This window comes from Acyrthosiphon pisum, chromosome A1, assembly GCF_005508785.2.
Source record: "Acyrthosiphon pisum isolate AL4f chromosome A1, pea_aphid_22Mar2018_4r6ur, whole genome shotgun sequence".
Classification (NCBI taxonomy): Eukaryota; Metazoa; Arthropoda; class Insecta; order Hemiptera; family Aphididae; genus Acyrthosiphon; species Acyrthosiphon pisum.
Genome location: NC_042494.1, coordinates 71595586 through 71618575, shown reverse-complemented (window position 1 = coordinate 71618575; position 22990 = coordinate 71595586). Strand labels below are relative to the sequence as shown.

At 28.5% G+C, this 22990-nt stretch overlaps 1 protein-coding gene across 1 annotated transcript; it reads left to right on the top strand.

Moving 5' to 3' along the window:
- Positions 1-708: 708 nt before the first annotated feature.
- On the top strand, positions 709-20435 carry LOC100574863 (telomerase-binding protein EST1A). Its single transcript, XM_003247956.4, has 23 exons — positions 709-937; positions 2458-3572; positions 3633-3760; positions 3828-4037; positions 4104-4481; positions 4740-4859; positions 4940-5132; positions 5197-5411; positions 5470-5659; positions 5718-5942; positions 6059-6120; positions 7638-7783; positions 7871-8058; positions 8126-8199; positions 8974-9080; positions 9156-9262; positions 9329-9484; positions 9544-9738; positions 9821-9986; positions 10081-10256; positions 10324-10414; positions 10475-10696; positions 19042-20435. The coding sequence occupies exons 1-22, from the start codon at positions 898-900 to the stop codon at positions 10609-10611; spliced, it is 4419 nt and encodes a 1472-aa protein (XP_003248004.1). The 5' UTR covers positions 709-897; the 3' UTR covers positions 10612-10696; positions 19042-20435.
- Positions 20436-22990: the final 2555 nt, after the last annotated feature.

Here is a 22990-nt window from a genome sequence, read left to right as displayed (position 1 = left end):
ACCTACTGTACAGCAGAGCGACATCCACTTACCCACCTTTTTTTAATTACTTATTACAAAGTGCATAGTAATTTTAACAAAATGTAACAAAAATAGTTTGATTATATTTCGTTATTTTTTAAGCTTAATTATAGCATGCATACTGCCAGAGATCTGATGATGGTATTTTTACTTTTTAAATAAATATATATCCTAGGCTGACAAATCGTCTCCACTCACTGCTCAGAATTGTTTTTCGTATATAATGATATTATATCATTGAATTCAAATTTAACACCATCCATAACAGTGAGCAGTAGTGCAACCAGGTTTTAAAATCTCAAACATTTACAAATAATTTTTTTTGACATTTTTTTCGTTGACAAATATAATATTTTAGTTGTTATTTTTTTTAAAAAAAAAACGTTAATATTAAAACGTTTATACTATTAATAATCAAATAAACCTTACTCAACTCATCTTATTCGCTACATTTTGCACATAATTTACCTTATTTTTGTCGTCACGTAACCAACTAAAAATCTTATATTGATATTACGCTAATATTAAGGAAAAAACTATGTATTCAAAATAAGGCGGGAACGTGGTGGCGAGTGCGGTGTTTTAGGCAGCTGTGCATTCCCCCGGCCCGGTCGCACTGCAACCGTTACGCTTTTCCACGATCTGTGATAACGGCACTCGTTGCATTGCTTTTGATAAGACATGTCCATTTGTTTTTGTTTATGCGCAAACAACGACTAATGAGTAAAAAAAAAATAATACGATTCGCTTTCAATTCGTTCGGTTGCCGACAATAATATTATTATTATTTTCGCTTGTCTCGCACGTATTTTTCTCGACCATATTCTCGACGACTCGTCGTACGGAAGTAATGAAGTTGTGTTTGTAGTCCAGACCATGGCCAATCTTGATGGAGATCTGTCGCGTATGTCCATAGGTGAGTTTGATGAATCCGGCATCGCGGTTTATCGTTCAAAACTGTCCATGTCCCGATGCCGGCGTGGAGGCGATGGCGTTTTAGGCCGTGTTTTGAATTCCACCGTAAATCTCAAATGCCGCTAAATCGGTGGCGACCACCTTAGACATCGTGTCGTCCTCCACATTTGAAGGCCGCGTGAAGTTCGTTTTCCAACGCGAACGTTCTTGTCGTTTTATTATTTTTTTTCCTCCATAAATTGCGTGACATTTCGACAGTAACGTTTTCGACAGTCGCGCCGTGTTCAAATTTTTGTTTTTGTTTCTGGTCTCTGAGATGGCCATTTTATCATTTTACTCAATGACATTTTACTCTGTGTTGTCATCCTACACTGCCCAGTGCCCGGTCTTTTCTGAGTGAATTTCTGGCCGGTTGCACCTCATAATCATTCAGGCTTTACAATATTAATGAGTCATATTTATTTTTGGAACCTAGGTTCTTGAGATCTCTATATTTAAATTGAACAAAACAAAAAAAGCAATAATTAATAAGGGTTTTTATGGTTTCTTGCAGTTTAATTTTTTATTCTAAACACATTGATTATTGTCTTATTTATATCTGTTAAAATTATTATTTTTAGTTTTCTATGAATATTTATTTATTTATCATAATTTTTGACTAATACTTGGGTACATTAAGTAAACAATAATTATCTTGCACTTTATTGCGTAATGGTCTGTCATTAAGATAACTATTGTTAATTATGAGCAGACAAATATTACTAATACTATATAGGCTATGATTAATCATTTTTTACATTTTATTCATTATAAACTTTAAACGTTCATAAAAATAAAATTGTGATTAATAAATATTTTCGATATTTTTTAATTGCTGTTAGAAAAATTTAGAAAGCCTTGTATTATTATGTTTTTGATTAGGAAAAAAATTTGAGTTAAGAATTGAAAAAAGTAAATTTTTCAACTGTTTATAAATAACTTGGAAAGCGCAAAAAAATATGAAATTTATATCATTTCCAGGAAAAGCTAATTTAAATATTTCAAGAAAATTTCAAGTCTATAGTTTTTGGATTACAAAAAAAATCAACTTCTATTATTTTGAAATTTGAGAAGTTACTTTTGAGTTTCAAAATTACCAACCAGATCCAATTTTTTTCCAGAAACTACCATCAAAGTTAAAGATTAAAACATAAACATAATTTTTTTTTGTAAAAATGCGATGATAGAAGTCAAAAATAACACCCATTAACGTAAAACAAATTCATTCATAGTTCCTTTCAGAATCTAAAATTAATACCAAAAACATAAACTTTCTGTTTAAAAAAATTTACTTACAATTTTGTAAATTTCTTTATTACTCTATAAGACGTAACAATTACCTATAGATTGTTAATTAATTATAGATGTATTTTTTTTTAGTGTGTATCTACAAAATATTGAAATATATGTAATAAATAACCTCTAATTTTAATTTACCTTAATCAATTTAGTTTATATTAATGTTAATTTTGTTAATAATAGGCGATGATTCGAGTAATAAATTTGGAAGGAAGGACAAGTTCCCGAGAGAAGTAGAAATCTATAGGCCTGGAAGTGGACCATTAAAACGAAGTGGTAATTCTCGCCAAGATGTTGATGATGATGACAAACGGTCTGGATTTGATCGTGACCATGAATCATCTAAAAAGAGTGATTTTATACCAAATAAACATTTTGAAAATCCAAGTAGAAAAAAAGAAAATTTTCCAAGAGGTCAAAAGATGAATGGCGTGGCAGCTGATAATTACAGTACTTTCAATTTAAAAAGGAAACAGCAAAAGAAAACACAACTATTCTATGAGCCGCCTAATGAATGGAGCAGTGATAAGCGACCAGATCGACCTCGAGTAAACTTTGTAAATCCCAACGATTCCAAAGGTGATGATGATAATAATTGGAGAGCACATAAAGCACCTAATATAGTGATTGTTCCTAAAGTGGTTAAAAAAATTGATGAAAAACCAGCTATTTCAGAAAAAATCATAACTCCAAGTGATATTATACCTACCATGATTATTAATACACGTGTTAATACAGTACAAAATATCCCAGATAAATCACATGGTTTTGGTAATAAGAAACGAGAAGAAAAGAAAGTGCCTTGTAAACCAATAAGTAGTGCTGTTTTAATGAACTATGAAAAATTGCCTCCTAGATTGCGAAGAAAATTTTGTGATGATTATCATATCTCTATGGAGGAAGTAGAAGCATTGTTAACAAATGGATTACTGCCTCAAGATGAGCATAATAAACAAAACAGTTCATATCAATCTAGAAGTCAAACATTACCTCCAAGAAGTATCGGCAAGGGTCGATTTAATGAACCACAAAGACATGAACAGGGATTTTATAGGACTAATTCTAATCAACTGCCACCAAAGACTGAAACGAGAAGACAGCAATCCGCAGTTGTTAATACTGTTAATAGTTCAACTGAATCGAGCAGACGAGCTGCTGATATACCTACTAAAGCTTATAATAGTCATCATGAATCTAAAACTGTAGATCACAATACTAGGATTGATACTGAAAACAATCATTCTGTTAATATAAAGCAGCCTATAGAAAGTGCAGTTTTACTCCCTAGTGGTACAATCGTAAGTTTTACCTTATACAGCAATATTTATTGAATAATTTTGTATGTTAAACATTTATAGAATTGGGCTGAAGAAGTAGAACGAGCAGAAAACATGTCCAAAGTTGCAGAAGATTCAAAAAAGGAAGTTGAGAGATTAGAAACTGTTGAAAAAACATTAAGTTCTCCTAGAGATAGAAAACAGAGAAAGTAAGTGATAAACTAAATGTGATAGCTCGTGTGGAATTTTAATTTAATAATCATACATTTTAATTAGGAGTGTCAGTAAGGATAGAAATTGTATAAATACATTACCTCTACGTGACCAACCATCTAGCAGTACTCGCTCTAACTGGCATTCTCAAAGTAATGATAATTCTGATAGCTTAAATAGTAATGGTGGAAACTGGAGAAAAGAAAAACCTAAATCTAATAGAAATTGTAGTAATGACCGATCAAGGACTCGTTCACGAAATCGTAAAAACAGGTTAGTTCTATATACACTGTTTTATATTTTTTTTTATATGTATAACAATTTTGTTTTTGATTATAGAAATAACAGTGAAAAATCTGCATCACATAAACCTGAAAATATTGGTGGTATTATAAAACTACCCCCTAATGTGAATGTGAATTCCACTGATAGCAAGTCACTTAGTCTTAGTGGTTATTTGAAACAGACTATTACGACCACAACTACACAATCTTCATATCCGGCAAAACAATTATTTAATCCTAATAACCCGAATAAACCTATAGTGATATCTCCTAAACAACAAAATGTCAGAGCAGGTTATCCGCCTGCTAATATAGAACCACATCATGCTAAAGAACATTTTCCAATGAATATTAATAATACAAATGCTCAACAATACTCAGGTGCACATTATGGTAGTGCACCACCCGCTTGGTATGATCCATACACAGAAAGGTACTGCTATAAAAAAATTTATATTTAAGCATAAATGTACTTAGAACAAATTTTTGAGAGGGTGGTTGGGGGTTATAAATTATTATTATTTTTAAAAGTGATGCTAAATTCTAAGCTTGCATACTAATCAGGTAATCTGAAAAAAAAATATTGGAGGCAGGTTTTCATGAACCCTCCACCCGTAACTACATGATTGGCCTTTACAATAATTTAAAACTAACTATCATGTGTGTTAATAATAATAATTTTCAATTTTAGTTACCGTGCCTCAATCTATCCAGTTTTGTTATTGGATATAAAAAAAGCGGATTCTATTATAGGAAATTTAGTTTTTGAACCAAATATGCTTCAAAATTGGCCAATAATCAATTCATGCAGGTTTGTATTAGACTCAAATTAATAATAAATATCTATACTTAGGTTTTTTATTTTGGTAAATTGTATATATTTATTTGAAGGGAGTTTTTAAAAGATTCATTAAAAGAGCTTTTAAAATCAGACATGAAATTTTGCCAAAGAGAAAATATTGAAACACACTTTTGGAAAATACTTTACCACAATATTATTGAACATCTAAAAAAACTTATAAATGAAGACTCGCCAGAATTAGTAAAAGACTATACCACATTGCTAATGAATTTAATAGAAGAAGTATGTAATCTAGAAATGTAGCTTAAAATGAATAGTTTTTAATTAAAACAATTAATATTTTTAGGGTATGAAGTATATGAATGACCTTTTAAAACTATTGGAAAAACATTATAATTTCAATTTGGATGATTATGTATCTTTGACATGCCTGTCTACAAAAAAACTTGGAAATATTGGTCTTGCTTTAATATCTTCGCAAAAATTATACATTTCGTTAGGAGACTTGGCAAGGTATAAAGATATCATGAATCATAGCACTAATTATGTTATTGCCAAACAGTAAGTATTGATTGAACTAATGTAAATTGTAACAACCGTCTCACAAGTATGATTTTAGATGGTATACCAAAGCCAACCAAATAAATCCTAAAAATGGTCGGCCCTACAATCAGTTAGCGCTACTAGCTGTGTATGAAAAACGAAAACTTGATGCAGTATATTTTTATATGAGAAGTTTGATGGCTTCAAATCCTTTTCAGTCAGCAAAAGATAGCTTATTATCTTTGTTCGAAGAATATAGAAGAAAGGTAAGATAATGATTTATGAATTTTTCTTTACTTTTGCTTACATTTTTATTTGTTTCAGTATGAAATGACTGATAGAAAACGTTTAGAAGATAGGGAAAGACGTGAACGTGAAAAAGCTAAAGAAAAAGAGAGTTCCATGTCGTCAAAAGAAAAATACAGTAAAAGAAGGAAAGAAATATGGATACACCCAGATGGCAGTAAACGATCTCATAGAACAACATCATCCACTGAACCAAATCAAGACATTGATGAGGAAGAACTATCAAAACTGTCTCAGTCTGAAGTAAATTGGCATTTTATTTTAAAATTAATTTTAAGTATCTTCTATGTACATAGAACTGTATAAATAAATATTTGTAGTTGTAAAAATATTTTGTTCAACTTGATTAAATTTTACAGGTTAATAAAAGGTTCATTGTAAGTTTTCTACATGTTCATGGGAAGCTGTTTACTAAAGTTGGGTAAGTTCAATTTTGTTTACATCTACTTCATAGTATCAATGTATAATATATTTGTATTTATTGGCACAATTAGGGGAGGTGGGGTGGGGTCTTAATTTGGTCTACCCAAATTTCTGCCAAATTCCCTCATTTAAAAAGTTAGTAGTTAGTATGAAGCATATATCATTTTTAGAAAGTACTATGGTGGGTTACAAATTTATTTAAACAATAACTATTCAATGATTATAAAATGGCATACAATCACCAATACAGATATTACTAACTTATAAGTTATAACTCATGACACCTAGTTTTAGAGGATCCCAAACTTTCACACATAAAAGTAAATATTAGTGAATTAACTTTTTTTTTTATGTACAACTTAAAATATTTGTCTTGACTTAAGGGGATTCGATACCGTGATTTTCTGTTTTTGTCTAACACACGCGCCACATAGTATTTTAGACTTGTTTTTTGCCAAATATTCCAATTGATCTATTGAAGCGATAAGATTTCTGAAAACAGATTTGAATTTGTCGTCAAGTCTACTTGAAATCGACTTTCCCACATTTTTGATTTTTTGATTTTAACTTCTCCAAAAATTGAAATAGCAGAATTTTTGAGTACTCTTTTTGAATATGAAATTTTTAAGAATTTGGGGTATAAAATCAAAAATGTGGGAAAGTCGATTTTAAGTAGACTTGACCACAAATTCAAATTTGTTTTCAAAATTCTTATCGCTTCATTAGATCAATTGGTATATTTGGCAAAAAACACGTCTAAAATACTATGCGCGCATGTGTTGGACAAAAACAGAGAACCACGGTATCGAATCCCCTTAATGCCTACTCATTATCATTTTATATAATGGTAAGTTTAGTCATGGGCGGATAGGCCATTTTTGGCCTATTGGGAAATTATTGAAAGGGTCCCCCCACAAGGGGAAAAAAATAATATATTGTAAAATTTCTATTGTAATTGTATAATATTAATATAATATTAATGAATCATTGCATTAACCATAAAAAGGGTCCCATGGCCGAAATACAAAGAGGGGCCCAAGGGGAAATTCCCGGTTTCCCGGTAGGCCTATCTGCCTATGAGCTTAGTAACCTTAGTTCTTTTTATTGGTGAAATAGACCCCTTGGATTGCTTATACTCTGTCCAGCTAGAGAACATGCCAATTCTGCACATCTTCACTCTACATAATGCTATCGAAACTGGTTCTACTGTGGCAGAGTTTTGCATGGAGATGTGGAGAAGAACAAATTTTTGTCAGCTGCGGTGTGTTGTTTTGCTGGACAGAGTATAGTAAATCAATGTTACTTAACCCTTTGTTTTAATAATATATTATTTACATCACTAATTGCCAAGTTTACTATTAGAAAGAGTCAATATTTTTACGGGGTAAAATGTTTATTATCTTTCAACAAATAATTTTGTTCTTGAAAAATTTAAATATATTTTTGAAATATTGATTAAATAATAAATATGACATCAAATTTTTTTAAATATAAATTATACTATTTTATTTTTAGTATGGAGAGTTTTCAAGATACTGCACTACAAATGTTAAGGGAATTTCGTAAATTATTATCAAATACACCAATACCAATCATACCTACAAGGTTTTTGCAGTATTTGGCTTTGAACATGTTTTCAATTGAATATAGTCGTCCAAAAGGTAAGCAAAATCAATTTCATTGAAATAGTTTAATTACACAATTAATCAAATTGTTTTGTTTATTTTCATGAAATTTGTTTATTATAGAAACACACGTAGAACAAGGATATTGGTCCACAGTTCATGAGTGTGCATTGGCAATGTCATTACAAATGTTTAGTCTGATTGTTGACCGATGTAATCAACTTTTGAAAGATATCTTAAATAAAGATGATGGGTCTACAGCTAAACAGTTGATTGGTGGTGACATAGACTTTCTGTTACCGCCCATTAAAGTATGATGATTTAGATTCACTAAAATTAAAATCAAGGAAATTATAATTCAAATTATTTTTAATCTAGGTATGGTGTGATTGGCTTCTATGCAATTCTAAAGTATGGAATCCACCTCCATCATGTTCGGATTATAAACTCTCGTAAGGTTTTTTTGAAATTAATAATTTTTATGCTATGATCAATATAGGGTATTTGTATTTAATAATGGGCACTATTGAGTTAAAACTATCAAACTATCCGATTGTTTTAAACTATCAAATTCGGTCGATAATATCGAAAAATCACTTAATTGTTTAATTTAAACTCGATAGTCAAAACTAGTTGGTACCAGACGTGTATTACTATTTACTACCGAATGAAAACTATCGAGTGTAATACTCGATAATTTTTCAAAAAAATCAATGGTTTAATCGAAAAATCACTCGGTTGTTTTTTAAACTGTCGAATAACAATCGACTGTACAAACTATTCGCTAGTGCCCATCACTAGTTGTATGGGCTACATTAAAAGTTTTGGAAGCCGTATACTCTGTATGGCAAAATATTATTGAAATGCTTTAAGACATTTTGAACATTTTTTATTTGTTTTTTAGACATTTATCTTAATATCTTACTTATTATTATTATCAATCTTGCTTAAATATTTTAACTAAGTAATCGTACATTTTTTACTAAAAAATTCAAAATATTGCCCAAAAACAATTTTAAATGCTCTGTATATTAAAATTCAAATGATAGGTAATAGTAATCAATTATTATTAACTTTAAACTCTGCCCAAATTTTTTATGATTTATTACATTGTACACATCGGCAATGTGTTGGTTGTTGTTCAAAACCCGACTACCCTTATTGATTGAAAAATATACATCTTGTGTTATTTCTCCCATGTTTTGTATTTACTATATATTTTTTAGTGGGACTGGAGATTGTTGGTGTCGATTAGCTTCATTGGTAAACAATTTGGAAAAATTCCAAGAGCATTATAAATTAGTTTTGAATGAGCCTGATGAAAGTGATCCAAGTAAGAGAAAAAAATTTTGTTGTTTTGTTTGGATGTATGAGATTACCTATATGATACACGGTTAATACATTTTAGGTCTAAGACAACAACTTAAATTGCCTGAAGATTCTATGTTTAGTGGTTTTACACCAATAATTGGTTATGAGCTAAAACCTACATTTATTTCAACTACTTCAGATAGAGTAAGTATTTGTTTATACATAATATTATTGTTACCATATCTATAAATCAATAAGTTATATATTTAGGTCCTGTCTGAGCTAACTCATAGAGTGAATTGTATATTGTTCTTTGGAACAGAATTTTTGTGTGGAACTGAGCCACCTGTATTTAAATTACATAAAACCGATACTGGAGCAAGTGAATATATTTCTGTTGTTGAAACAGCTAGCCCCAAAGACGATGTAATTATATTATATTACATGCCATCCAGTGTTTAAAAATTAATAATATTTTATAATAGAGTGAAGACGAGGAAATGTGTTTTGAAAGTTGGATTGATGAGGAAAATGATTTGAAATCAAGACCATCTGAAGACAAATCCATATCCGAGTTACAGGCTAAACCAATCTCAAATGAAATACAAAAGCTTCTAAGTAGAAAAGAAGAATTGGAACAGAAACAACGGAACGAAGAACTGAGACAAAAACGTGTACAAGTATGAAAATTATTGAAATTTAAAAAAATATATATTTTATATATTTTAGTAGTTGTAAACTGATTGGAATTTTTTCTTTCAGGAGATATTGAAACAAGCATCGTATTGTATTGAAATTGAAATCAAGCCACATTATGTAGTTCCAGACACCAACTGTTTTATTGATTATTTGCCACAACTAGAGAAATTAATATATTCTTTATCGCACGCACAAGAACACACGTGTACTCTAATGATTCCCACAGTTGGTAAGTTGAATGATAATAATTAAAATTGATATTATGTGTATGATAATTTATTGAATTATAAAAAAGATAAACATCATTTTATTTTTGATATTAGTACTAATTGAATTAGAAGGATTGGCCAAAGGTGGATGGGTCAGAGATACAGTGTGCGATGCTGCTAAACAGGCGTTAAAATTATTAAAAAACATTGATTCGGCTGTAGTTAAATTTGTGACAACCAAAGGGTCAAGTTTTAAATCGACAACATGTTTTGAAGAAGAAAACAATTTTGTATGCTTTTGTTGGTCTAGCAATTAAAATGTCTAAATTCTTATTTTAATGGCTGTTTATTATTTAGGTGGGAAATAATGATGATAAAATATTGGCAACTTGTTTAAGTCTATGTAAGAACAATTCTCAACCACCTATAGATAATTCACCAGTAGAAGGTAAATTTGCAATTATAAAAGTATAAGATAAGTATTTTATTTATTGTGTACTTGTTTTAGGAGAGCCTAAAAAAATATTTAGAGATGTTGTGTTGCTGACAGAGGATCGAAATTTAAGAGTTAAAGCTCTCTCGTCAGACATGCCCGTAAGGGCAGTAATGGATTTCATAAACTGGTTGAACTTCATTAGTAGTTGATCCATTCGGTTGCAATGGTAGGAATGCTATATTGTTCCTAATTACAAAGACTTTTGTAGTGACATTTTTAATATCACTGTTTATGGTAAGTATTTATTGAACAATATTTTTAGTAATTTTTATAAACTATAATTTTAATCCATACAACATTATATAAATTCAGCTTAGTAATATTTTATTTGGCTATGGTTATTTGATATTACCTATGTATCTACCAAAAACTAGTAACTTATTTAGGATTGTATGATAAATTCTGCAGTTTTAAAATATATTTTTATTATTTGACTAAGTTTAAATTACAATAGTTCTTTGTTATCAAGAATATGCTAGATAGAGCACTTCAAAACTGTAAAAAACACTTTAAAAGTAGGAAAATACCTAGCTCATTTAAACTTTCAACCAGTATCAATGCATGAGGATTTTGAGAAGTCTATCATTCAAATCGCTAATCTTGAAACACAACTCAGTTGTTCATACCCACATATAGCTCAATTTTCTCGTTTTAGGATGTTGTTAAAAGTTTTGTATAATATAGAAAATAAATATAGGTATAATTATTAATTAGTATTATGTAACAACTTTTTGAAACTTTGCAAGGAATTTGACATGTTTTTAATTTTAATGATCATTTTATCTGATTAAAATGTTTGATTTATACTAAAAAAGAAATATATTTTCTATAAAATACAAAGAATCCTAGTGAGCTAAACAATTATAGTTTAGTAATAATTATAGGTATAAAGTAGTGATGAAAAGAAATAAGTTAAAAAATATGATGATATAATATTAATTTTGTACACAAAATACGCTCTATAGGAATAATGATCCTGTTCTGTAGAATTGACCAAATTTGATAAATTTTTTTTAACTAGTAGAGAGTAATATTCTATTAACCACCCCCCCCCCTAAATAAGTATCGATTAGTAGATTAGTGGAAAAGTATTACAATCAAGGTGGCAACTAAATTATAACATTTTATAGAATCGCTGAAAATTTGAAATCTGGCACTAGGCCGTCACCTTAAATCCAATTCTTATAGTACAACATCCCAATAAACATATAAACCTTAAATAGAAAATTAATTAAAACTAAAAAAAACAACTTTAAACATTTAACTATAGTTTAATACTCATTAAATTGTATTTTAATAAACATTTATAAACCTTATACTAAACATCATTTGAACCAATTTTTAAGACTTGATAACACATTATACTGCAATACTGCAATTGAAACATGAATGCAATGTTAATGCTTATTTTAAAATTAACTTATAAATGTTATATTTAATGATTAATGTACAACTTTAAAATGGAAATCAAATACAAGATTTAGTTAAATGTTGATTTTTAAATATTTGGTTTTTAAACATTCAATTAAATGTTACCCTACCTTTATATTAATAGTTGGTTTTTTTAAACTTTTATTAAATGTTAATTAAAGCATTAATGTTAAATATTTAACTATTAATGTATTTAAATAATACATTTAATATTTAAAATTACAAAATGTTTATTGGGATGTAGTTCGATTATAAAATTATGGTCTACAAATTATGATTATTATTAAATTGTCTAAGTTATTATGTAATTTCTGTGATAATTTTTTTCCAACCATTAAATTGTCTTATAGTTTACGGCTATGACGCTGTGCATATAATATAGCACGCTTATATTATTACATCATTTGTTTTTATTATGTCGCCTCGGTATAGCATTATTCAAATTGTGTATCACAACAACATGATATAAATAGGTATTTAATATTTATATACTAAGTATATATTATTTTTATTATTATTATGTATTTATATATTGATATACAGTTTACACACAGAGTGAGTCTTCTATCAAAACACAGTAATTTTTTCGTATATTTAAGTTTTTGATAATTTAGACTTTTTTTTAATTTAGATTAGTAGATTAAAAGTGACTTAGAGCCACATATGAGTGGTGTGTCTAAAAATGTTGGTGCACTCTCCGTGCATTTAAAGTTTAAATACTTATAAACTTTAAGTTATTAGTTAAATTAGTATATAGTAACTAATTCACTAAATATAAAACTTAAAATATATGCTGTCCTTTAAAAAAGAAAATCATGTAACTATAAATGTAAAAAAAAAGTGATTCCGAAAACATAAATTTACCCAGAAATCAACTGATCTTGAATTTTGATACAATAGAATCAATCTATATTTGATTATATATTAAAAAGGTGGGCAAGTTGATGTCGCTCTGCTGTACAGTAGGTTACAAGTGGGTCACTGTAATGGATGGGGTTAAATTTGAATTCAATGATATAGTATCATTGTACCTATAAGAAAAACGATTCTTAGCGAAAACGGTCAGTCAGCCTATGATATTACTAAGTATATTGATGACATTATTGTGAATAAAGTAATTTATATATAACCTATTAACGTGGATTCTTTTTTTAGTTTTCAATCCTTAGCTATAAAAGTTGAACATTTTATAAATTTTTAACTACAAAATAATTATTACATTTTAAATTTTGTCGAAATTTGAACTCAAAATGCTTATAAAAAAAAAATGTTGCCTATGTATTTTTAATATTTTTCAATTGCTGTTGTAACAATATAATATATTGATATTATCAGGAGCCTTGCATTAAATTTTCATGCTTTTTTACCAAACAAATAAAATATTATTGATATTCATAAAAAAAAAAAAAATTAAAATTTGAAATGGTCCGTAAAAAGCTCAAAAAGAGTCAAATTATTTTCAAAATTGTATGGTGTATAGCAGTGTTTCTCAACCTTTTTACTGTGGCGACCCCTTTTTTGAATTTCAATTTTTTAGCGACCCCCTACATATACTCGTATTTTTTTTTAATACTATTAATAATCAATACGAAAATTACTATGCATTATACACAGCATAACATATAATACTATATATAATTATACAATATATAATATTATAATTATTTTTAATCAACAAAATATATACCAAATATTTACAGATACATATAATACACACAATTTTAATTCGTTCGCGACCCTAAATAATAAGTTGGTGACCCCCAGGTTGAGAAACACTGGTGTATAGAAAATACTAATATAAACATTCAGTGAAATTCTCAAGTATCTACAGTCATTCGTTTTTTAATTACAATAAAATAAGAAAATCGTTACATGAGAAATCCAGTGAATATCAAATATTGTAAAAATATGAATTTCAAACGCTCATAAAATTTAATTTGACTTTCTTGTAGACATTTTTTTTCGATAAAGGTAGACAAATTTATGAAGAATTTTGTAATACATTTTCAAATCTTAGATTTAAAAAGAAAATTTTTTATGAATTTCTAACTCAAATAATTTGCAAATTGACGTAATTTTTACGTATTTTGTGAATATTTGAACTTTAAATGTCTATAAAAAAAAAATTGTGACCATGGATTTTTGATTTTTTTTTTATCTGCCTTTGAAACAATATACTAGGAGCCTTCTATTACATTTTCAAGCTTTTTAATCATTAATAAAATTTTATTGATATTTATAGAAAAAAAAAACTAAAAAAAAATGGAAATTGAAAATGTTCGTAAACAGCTCAAAATAAGTCAAAATATTTGGAAAATGTTATGGTGTATAGAAAATGCTAATATAAACATTCAGTCAAAATGTCATGTACCTACGGTTATTTTTTTTAGAGTTGCGCCAATAACCAAAATTGATTAGGTGGAAAACTTAATATAAACTTAATTTTTATTTTGTTTTCACTGCGCTTTTGAAAACTACTGGGAAATTTTTGCTTTTGCCCCCCCCCCCCCCCCCCCCAAAGTACTAACTAGATTCACTTTCCTATCAGAAAAGTTACTGTTGAAGAAAGTCTATGCATTGTCCTAAAAGGTGATGTCAGACACAAAAAATAAATTTAAAAAATAACACACTACATTGTAAATTCAATACATTCATAGCTCCACTCAGAATCTAAAATAGAACCCAATAGGCAATATGCGCTTCAGATGCTCGGGACAACAGTAGAACTCAAATTTACAATAAGGATTTATTTAGATAGCACACATAATATTATATTATTTTGTTTATTGTGTACTTATTTACACGTACTCGTTGTTACGGTTATACAACGTAGGTTGTAGGCAACGCACACGCACACAGACACAATTACGTAATTGTCATGTATTTTAATAATGGCCGTTGCGCATTTATGTACCTATATTATAAATTATAATACGTGATAAATATCTAAGAATATGTGGACAATTCGCGGCACCTTATAGAATTTTATTATTAATTATTATATGTTATACTTATACAGTGACAGAACCAAAATCGTATATACGTATAAGTTACGTGTCTAACGTTAACTTATATGTTTTCATACTTGCCGAGAAGTACACTACTATAATAATACTGACTAGTGCTGGGATTTCGATGCGCTTTGTAAATTGCATTGTATTCTAAAGCTAGCTACGCAAATACGCAAGCCTGGGCATAAACGCGTTAAAAAGTTAAAAATTAAGTTAATTTTAACTTTTAACTTAACTTTTTTAAATTTAATTTTCATTAACTTAATATTTAACTTAACTTATTTTAATTGATATTAACTTAATGAATAACGAGTTACTTTTAATCAAATTCAAGTTAAGTTAATTTATAAATAATTAAATAATAAAAATAAAAATTATTATTGATATTACATAACCATTTACTAGAATAGGGAATTACAGATATAATTAAATCAATTTATTAAATTAATATGTATAAATATAAATATTTTACTGAAGTATAAAGTTGGCTATATTCTCTAACAGTTTTAGACTTTTAGTTCCTTGAAAAAGTATTCAGAGTTTAAAATTAAGTACATTCTTAAATACCATGTTATTTTTATTTAATAATTTAAAAAAAAAAGTATAGTACTTATCTGTACTAGTGTATTAATAAATCAAAAGGTTATATTTGTTTTGGCATTTTAAATTTTCAATTTTTTTCGTACTTAGGTACTATTCATAATTCTATTAATTCAGTATCCATGTATAGAAAAGCTATTGGCTATTTCCTGTGTTCAATAATATTTATGATTTTTATTATTTAAACCATATTACTGGATATTCATAAAGATATTATGTATAAAAAAAATAACTTAACTTAGTTAAAATTTATCATTAACTTGCCCAGGCTTGCAAATACGCAATGCTCGTTCTATTACATGTACGTTTCATGTATTTATGAATCAGAATAAGAAGTTTTTATTTAAGGTATAATCTTAGGAGCTTTTGACAATAATCAATTTGTAAGTCATTTTTAAATACCATATACGACGTAAAAATCGAAGTAACGATTGGCATCGTAAAATTAAATGAGATAATTTTTTTTATCAGATCAAAAGTCTACGCAGATTATTGCAACGCGTGGCGTACAATTCAAAGGGATAGACGAGTATTATTATTCTGTAGTATTTTTACCCGAAATTGGAGTACTTACTAAAATGTCGTTATCACTGTTTCCGGAGAAACTGCCTCGTATGGCATTAGTTTATGTTAAGAGTTTATTCTGTCGAGTAAGTACATTCCAAAAGTAGAATAATATATAGAATATAATGGTTTCCACTTTCCAATTTGGCAATATTATTTGTTCAAATATTAATGGGTAGGGAAGTTAAAAGTTTGTGCATTGGGTAAATAAATAATATAGGTACCTACCTATAGATTAAAACTTATATAAATAATTAGTTGGTAGGTACGATAAAAATCATTGTAGACTATATAGCTTAAACACACCGTTTTGGATTAAGATACAGCGGCGGCGGTTGTGGGTGGTTTACCATACAATAAATAATATTACATTATAATATTGTCTGTCCTATTGCGAGAACGATGGCAGCGCATGATAAATACCTAAAAATCGTATTAGTTTTAACGGAGTGTAGGTATAAACACGCCGATGCGACGTGATATTATTATTAGTTTTATACATTTATATCCGTTTTATCTAAAGACATCGTCAAAACGAATAAAATATTATTACTGTAAGACATAATAAAATGTAAAATTGTTAGACGTTGGTGTGTTCTGCGTTTTTACGAAACCTGTAACTAGAAAACAACTAGATAACATTATACATTTAAATAGCCAAACTTCATAATTTTCCAACTGAATCGTTATGCAATATGTTTTTATCGTTTTAAGTGTAACTACTTTATTTTTACAAAAAAAATCAGGATTTCGTACTTACTATTTATCGTAGTGGTTTTTCTTAGGTTCAAAACAAAATTAGTGATTGCACCGTATTTAGGGATTTACCAAGCATGCCACCCCAATTTTTTCCTTCAATGATAAATTTATTCAATTTCTGATTTTTGGAATTTTAAAATATACAGGTTTATTTTGTTACACCATGTATAGTGTATACTTAAAAGCCATATTTTCAATTTTTTAGGATTGTTCGTTCCACTTGAAAAATGTCCTATCGTTAAACAACCTTATGTACCTATTTCAATTGAAAACTACCATTTTTACTACAAATTATTTAGCATTTCGGTGGATATTTTTTTTTAATGATTATGTAGGTACCTATCAAAATTCCGACGAGTAGTTTCTCAGTTATTACAATATTTATATTATATTTATAACAATATAGTGTTTAAAAATGGTTTTACAAAAATATAAAGCATATTATGTAATATTGGTTCTATAGTATTTATTATACTTATTTTTAGAGATTAAAAATGATGATAGATTAATATTTAAAGCAATTAGTAATTGCTAATATTTTCATGTAACCATACCCATATATCTTCTGAACTCATTATTATAGGTATATTACTCTATGACTCTAGATGTAAAGTATATTGATGAGTGGAGTAAAGTGGCAAGTAGTACTTAGTAGGTACCTTGTAAGTTATGTCCTTCTACTATAATCATCTAAACTTTAAATAATTACGATTAAATATGAATTCAATATTCGTTATTTATAACGTTGAGAAAAATTATTTTTCTTTCTATAATAAAATAAAAAATGAATAGGTTGTCATTAAAAAAAATTGAAACCAAAAAAATCACTTAAAATTATTTTATGCTGATTAAAAAAAATTAATCTCAAAACATAAAAAATGACTTAGAAAATTAGTGTTTGCAGTTAAATGGTTACTTCATTTTTATGGTAATATCTAATATTTTGTTTTTATACGATATAGGTACCTACCTCCTATGTAAAATACATAATTCGTTAAAGTTTTCCCGATGGTGTGTGACTTATAAAATACGTTTGTAAAAGTAATGTGTAGGCATCGAATGGGTTTTTTTTTGCTTGAACCGATTATCAAATGTATATTTTTTTCAATGATACGCCTGCAGTTGCTGTTTTATACATTTCTTTCGAATTTCCAACTAACACACCGCAGACAACACACGTGCGGTTTTTTCTCCAGATTATTACTTATATTAATTTTACATCGCGTGTACCTGAAATAATTATATTCACTAAGTTGCTGCGATGTTTGAGTTGTCTTCGGCGTCACGTCGGCGCGCATTATAATATTATGTAGGTATGCGTGCTATAAAACATCGTTTTTAATATTTTTTTTATCGATTTTCAATTATCACGATATCGTAAATAGTAACTACGCATAATACAATAATCGTTGATATAGCAACGGCCGTGATACAACTTATTGAAATCTGTTAAATGTATATTATTATGCGTATATAATGTAATATGTTAAGATGATAATATGATGCAGCTGAGGTATTTTCTCCACATATTCTGTAAAAATTTATTTTAATCCGAAACATATTGTTTGTCTCCGGGATTGTTAATATCAGGAAATAAGTTTTTTAAAGTTGTTAATTGACGTATACTTATATAATATTTTCATTTTACTACTATTCCATCTTATGATAAAACCAATTTACCTACTCTAAATACAGTGGTACATAAATATAGGCCAAAGTATAAATATCATATATTTATAGAATGTAAAAAAAAAATGGATTATAGATTTTTTTACGATTGTTGTATATCAGTACTATACTTACTAAGTAGTAAGTACAAGACACAAGTCAATTGCGGACAACGATCGAATTACGTACCTAATCCAAATTCCGAAATGATTAAAAAAAACGACAAGACAACATTCGTGCTCTAATAGAATCTATATACAATATATTATATTATAACTTATAAGTGTCTTGACCGGCATTGCTTCCGAATATAATATACAAACAAAAATCCTATGCGTACAGCGTAGTGAACCGATTTGTCACCGGACAAAGATCAACGACGATGAACTGTGATAAACCACTATATAAAAATTGTTATTATTAGTATTTTTGTGTATAATATAATAATTTCATCGTAAATACGATTTTACATTTCTACTTAGTATATAATATTAATATGTATTATTATGTTGTAATAACGATATGTTTTTGTTTTTTGTTTTTCAGGTACCTACTTAACTCTCGTGTCCTTCTATTTTGGCACCATTTCAAATGTTAACCATTTATAAATACATAAAACAGTACACAGTCTGACCAACGTTTTTAATTTTTAATTTTTCGACTTAGCGGTGATCTATGATCATCTTGTATATTTTATATTCAATATATATATATCACTGTAAATCGTTGTCATGTACATAAGATAATATACAGACTATAGATGATTCAAAAGGAGGAGGAGGAAGAAGAGGACCTCGGAAAATAAGAAGATTATTGAATATCCAAAACACACTGAACACGCGAAATCGAATTCACGAGATCGTCAAGAGGATAAAGAATATATAAAAAAAAATCAGCCAGCACACCCTGAAACGCTGCTGCAGATCAACCGTTTATTTTGACATTAAGTATAACATTCTTTTAATAAACTATAGAATATGTGTGCAAGTCGTTCGATTTCGTGATCGTCGGCGTCATCATTAAATACATTGTTTTCCTTTCTGTTTCTATTTTTTATTTTTTTTAAATACTATCTTTATTATTATTATTTTAATGCCTAACTGTACGCTACTGCCTATTTAGTTGTCGATAAGTTCGTGCCGCATTCACTAACTTACATTATTATAATATGAGTATATATATCGTGTTATACTGCAGTATATAATATTATAATGCATACCTCGCCCGTTGAACGACCGTGTTTAGGTGCTTCCTCTATACGGTGACCACGTGGTCGAGAAGATTTTATAACATAACTATTATTAGGTATGTGTATAGTACCAATATATGTTTTGTAACTGCATTTACTGGTAGACTTATTTTGCACCCAGCGAGACCGTCGCCCAACCCTCGTGCGACCTATCGTCACAATATACGTGTGTGTGTACATAGTCTTACCGAAATTCCGATGTCGACAGGAGCTGAAACATTTTTCCACCAGCCGAACCGCAATTTATTATCGAACGATTCCCTTGCCTGTCGCTCGTAATTCTCTTCATCTGTCCGTACTGTATCTACGACAATTTTTTTTTTAAACACCAATCACGGTTGTTATTGAGGTCCCAGCTCAATCGTCATACAACCGTGTACATATTATACTAATCGATGTATACATCTATCTATATATTTTTATCTTCGTAATAATAAGTATGCGCGTGTGTGTATTATAATATTTATGTGTAGTGTGTACACACTACACACGGATCATATTCCCACCGAAACGAAGACAATCGTCGGGTTATTATAACGTGAACTAAATGTCTGTAGAACGCGACGATACTGTATTCTGATTCATGCCGAAGAGATTTTAGTCATAAATCACCGCCTAACTTCAATCCCCCCTCCCCATCACCAGCACGTGGTACACGATTCGCTTATAAAACACGCACGTCGTCCTCATGTATTTTATGCGAATAAAAGAAAGGAAAATCATGTTTATATATTACATTTTTTAGGCGTCTGATGATGGTTTTACAGTTTTAGTTATTACATTTTTTTTTGTTTTTACTTTTCTTCCGTCTCCTCATCGTACATAATATTATAAATTATAATTAACTATGATAATAATATTACATGTATCATATAATATGTGCCCCATTTGAAATGTACAATTTTAAACATATTATATATTGTATTTTTTTTTTTTTTTAGTTTTATTTAGTCGTTAATTTTTCATTAATTGCCTAATATTGTTTTCCTATAGGAAATATTAATCTAGTGATACATAGATATAGTTGTAAAGAATAAAACATTATACATTTAAAAAAGAACTGAATATTGTAATAATAACAATTCATGTAACGTTACTTCTTATAGTTATACGACAATGAGCCCGCCAGCTGGTTAAAACCACACCACACCACAGTAACCATAATTCTAACAAGGTGATTCTGATTAGTGATAAATGATAATATAAATTATAAAATATCAAACAAAAGCAATAATATATGTTTGTTTTTAACTTTATATTATAATTATTATATTGTATGCTTATGAGTTATGAATTTAATTTTTATATTAAGTTGTATTTAATTAATAGGAAAAAACTCTTAAATTCTACGTAGTATGTATATTATAATATAATATATCATGTATATTTATAAAAACGGCTTATTATAATATTAATCCTGATTTCTTTTCTACCTCAAACTACTTAATATTATCATTCTACACAGTATATTTGTATATTACCCATAAATATTGCCATATTAGGTAAATGCTGTGTGAGTTGGGCGGAACCGTTTTCGGCCAAAATGAACCTTTCCCTATTAGGCCAGTACACTATTTTGGTCACCAATTAAAAACATTTTTTTTTTTATATTAAACTATACCAATTTATATAATAATCATATAATATTATTAAGTATATTAAATTATTAAAAATATAGTCACAATTTTCATAATTACAATTTACAATTTATTTTTAAATCTCGTACCTATTAAGTCAAGTAAAATACATGAAAAATATTAAGTCAACATTTTCATAATATTATTAAGTTAAAAACGTAAAAAATATAGTCACAATTTTCATAATTTACAATTTACAATACATAGTTTACAATTTACATTATATTATCAATTTACATAAAAAAAATAAATGTATAGTGATATTTAAATTTTTTTATAATTATAGCACATGCGTTTTATAAATTCCATTCGTGTAATCTCTCCTCTATCATATTATTTCGTTATGTTTGTGTGGTTTTTATCCTGACGATTCCGAACTTTTCTATCTTTTGGGAATTTTGGAATATCAGTACTTCGTATTTTTACATATGATTCTGTTTGAACTTCATTTATTATATTCAACCAATACATAATTGGAGGGGAGTCTTTGTAAAAACATTGGTTAAAATATGAGTGGTAAGACTCAAATGCATTTGTTGTTTTAGTTAAATCAGAAGAGCCTGATGCCCAAATAGTAGGAGGAAATATGCTTTCCTCACTAATACAATAGTGTCTGTTAAATAGTCTCAGTATGATTTTAATTTATCATCATCAAGACATATTGACATTAAATCTTCAACAAAACAATCTTCAACATCTCCGGGGTTCAAAAATAATAGTCCAAAAGTATATTTTATCCAGTTTCTAATATCTGAAAAATCGTTTTTATATTCACTAACCAATCCTAAGCTTTAGACTTGACGAAACCAAGATTGAGTTAGATGAAGTCTACAGCCGATCATTTTTGAATCTGGCCATATTTCTACGATAGCTTTATGTATTGATATCTCTAAATCAACTATCACATATTTTGGAGAAAATAATAAATTACATTTATTAACAATGGAGCGAAGCGTATATGAGTACCTATGTTTCAATCGACTTGTCTGGCAGTAAACAAAAAATAAGAGGAATATAATGGCCATTCTTCAATCCATGGATAGTGAACATTTGCAAAAAAAATCGTGGACAGTATTTAAAAGTCCCATCCATGTAAATGGTATCAACCTCATTTATAAATGTTAAATTTGTTTGACATGAAAAGTGAAAACACAATTATATGTTTTTCTGAATCGTTTAATATTAAAAACGACTCACCACTCTTAGTTTTTATGTCTAGATTTTCCAAAGCTTCGTGTACCTCTTGAATAGAAGTGGGATTTACTGGGAGCGTTTTCCGACGATGTCCATATAAATTTTTCCGTAAACACTTTATGTCTGTTTCATTAAATTCAGAACAATTATTCTGTTGAATTTCTTTGAAAATAATTTTAGATTCAACGTATACGTAGATGTTGGATTCCCAACTATAATTAGTAATCACTCTTAAAGCGGTTCCAGTCGGAATTTTCTGTCTTTGTCTAACACACGCGCAACATATAGGATTATAGTTCTATTGACAACAGACCAATTAATCTAATGAAGCGATAAGAATTCTGAAAACAAATTTGAATTCAGCATTAAGTCTACAATAGAATCGACGGGCTACTTTTTGGAATTTATTTTTAGT

Coding starts and splice junctions, on each gene's coding strand:
- LOC100574863 (XM_003247956.4), top strand. CDS start 898: ATGGCCAATCTTGATGGAGATCTGTCGCGTATGTCCATAG. Junction 3,573..3,632: donor TACTCCCTAGTGGTACAATC/GTAAGTTTTACC, acceptor AAACATTTATAG/AATTGGGCTGAAGAAGTAGA. Junction 4,860..4,939: donor CCAATAATCAATTCATGCAG/GTTTGTATTAGA, acceptor ATTTATTTGAAG/GGAGTTTTTAAAAGATTCAT.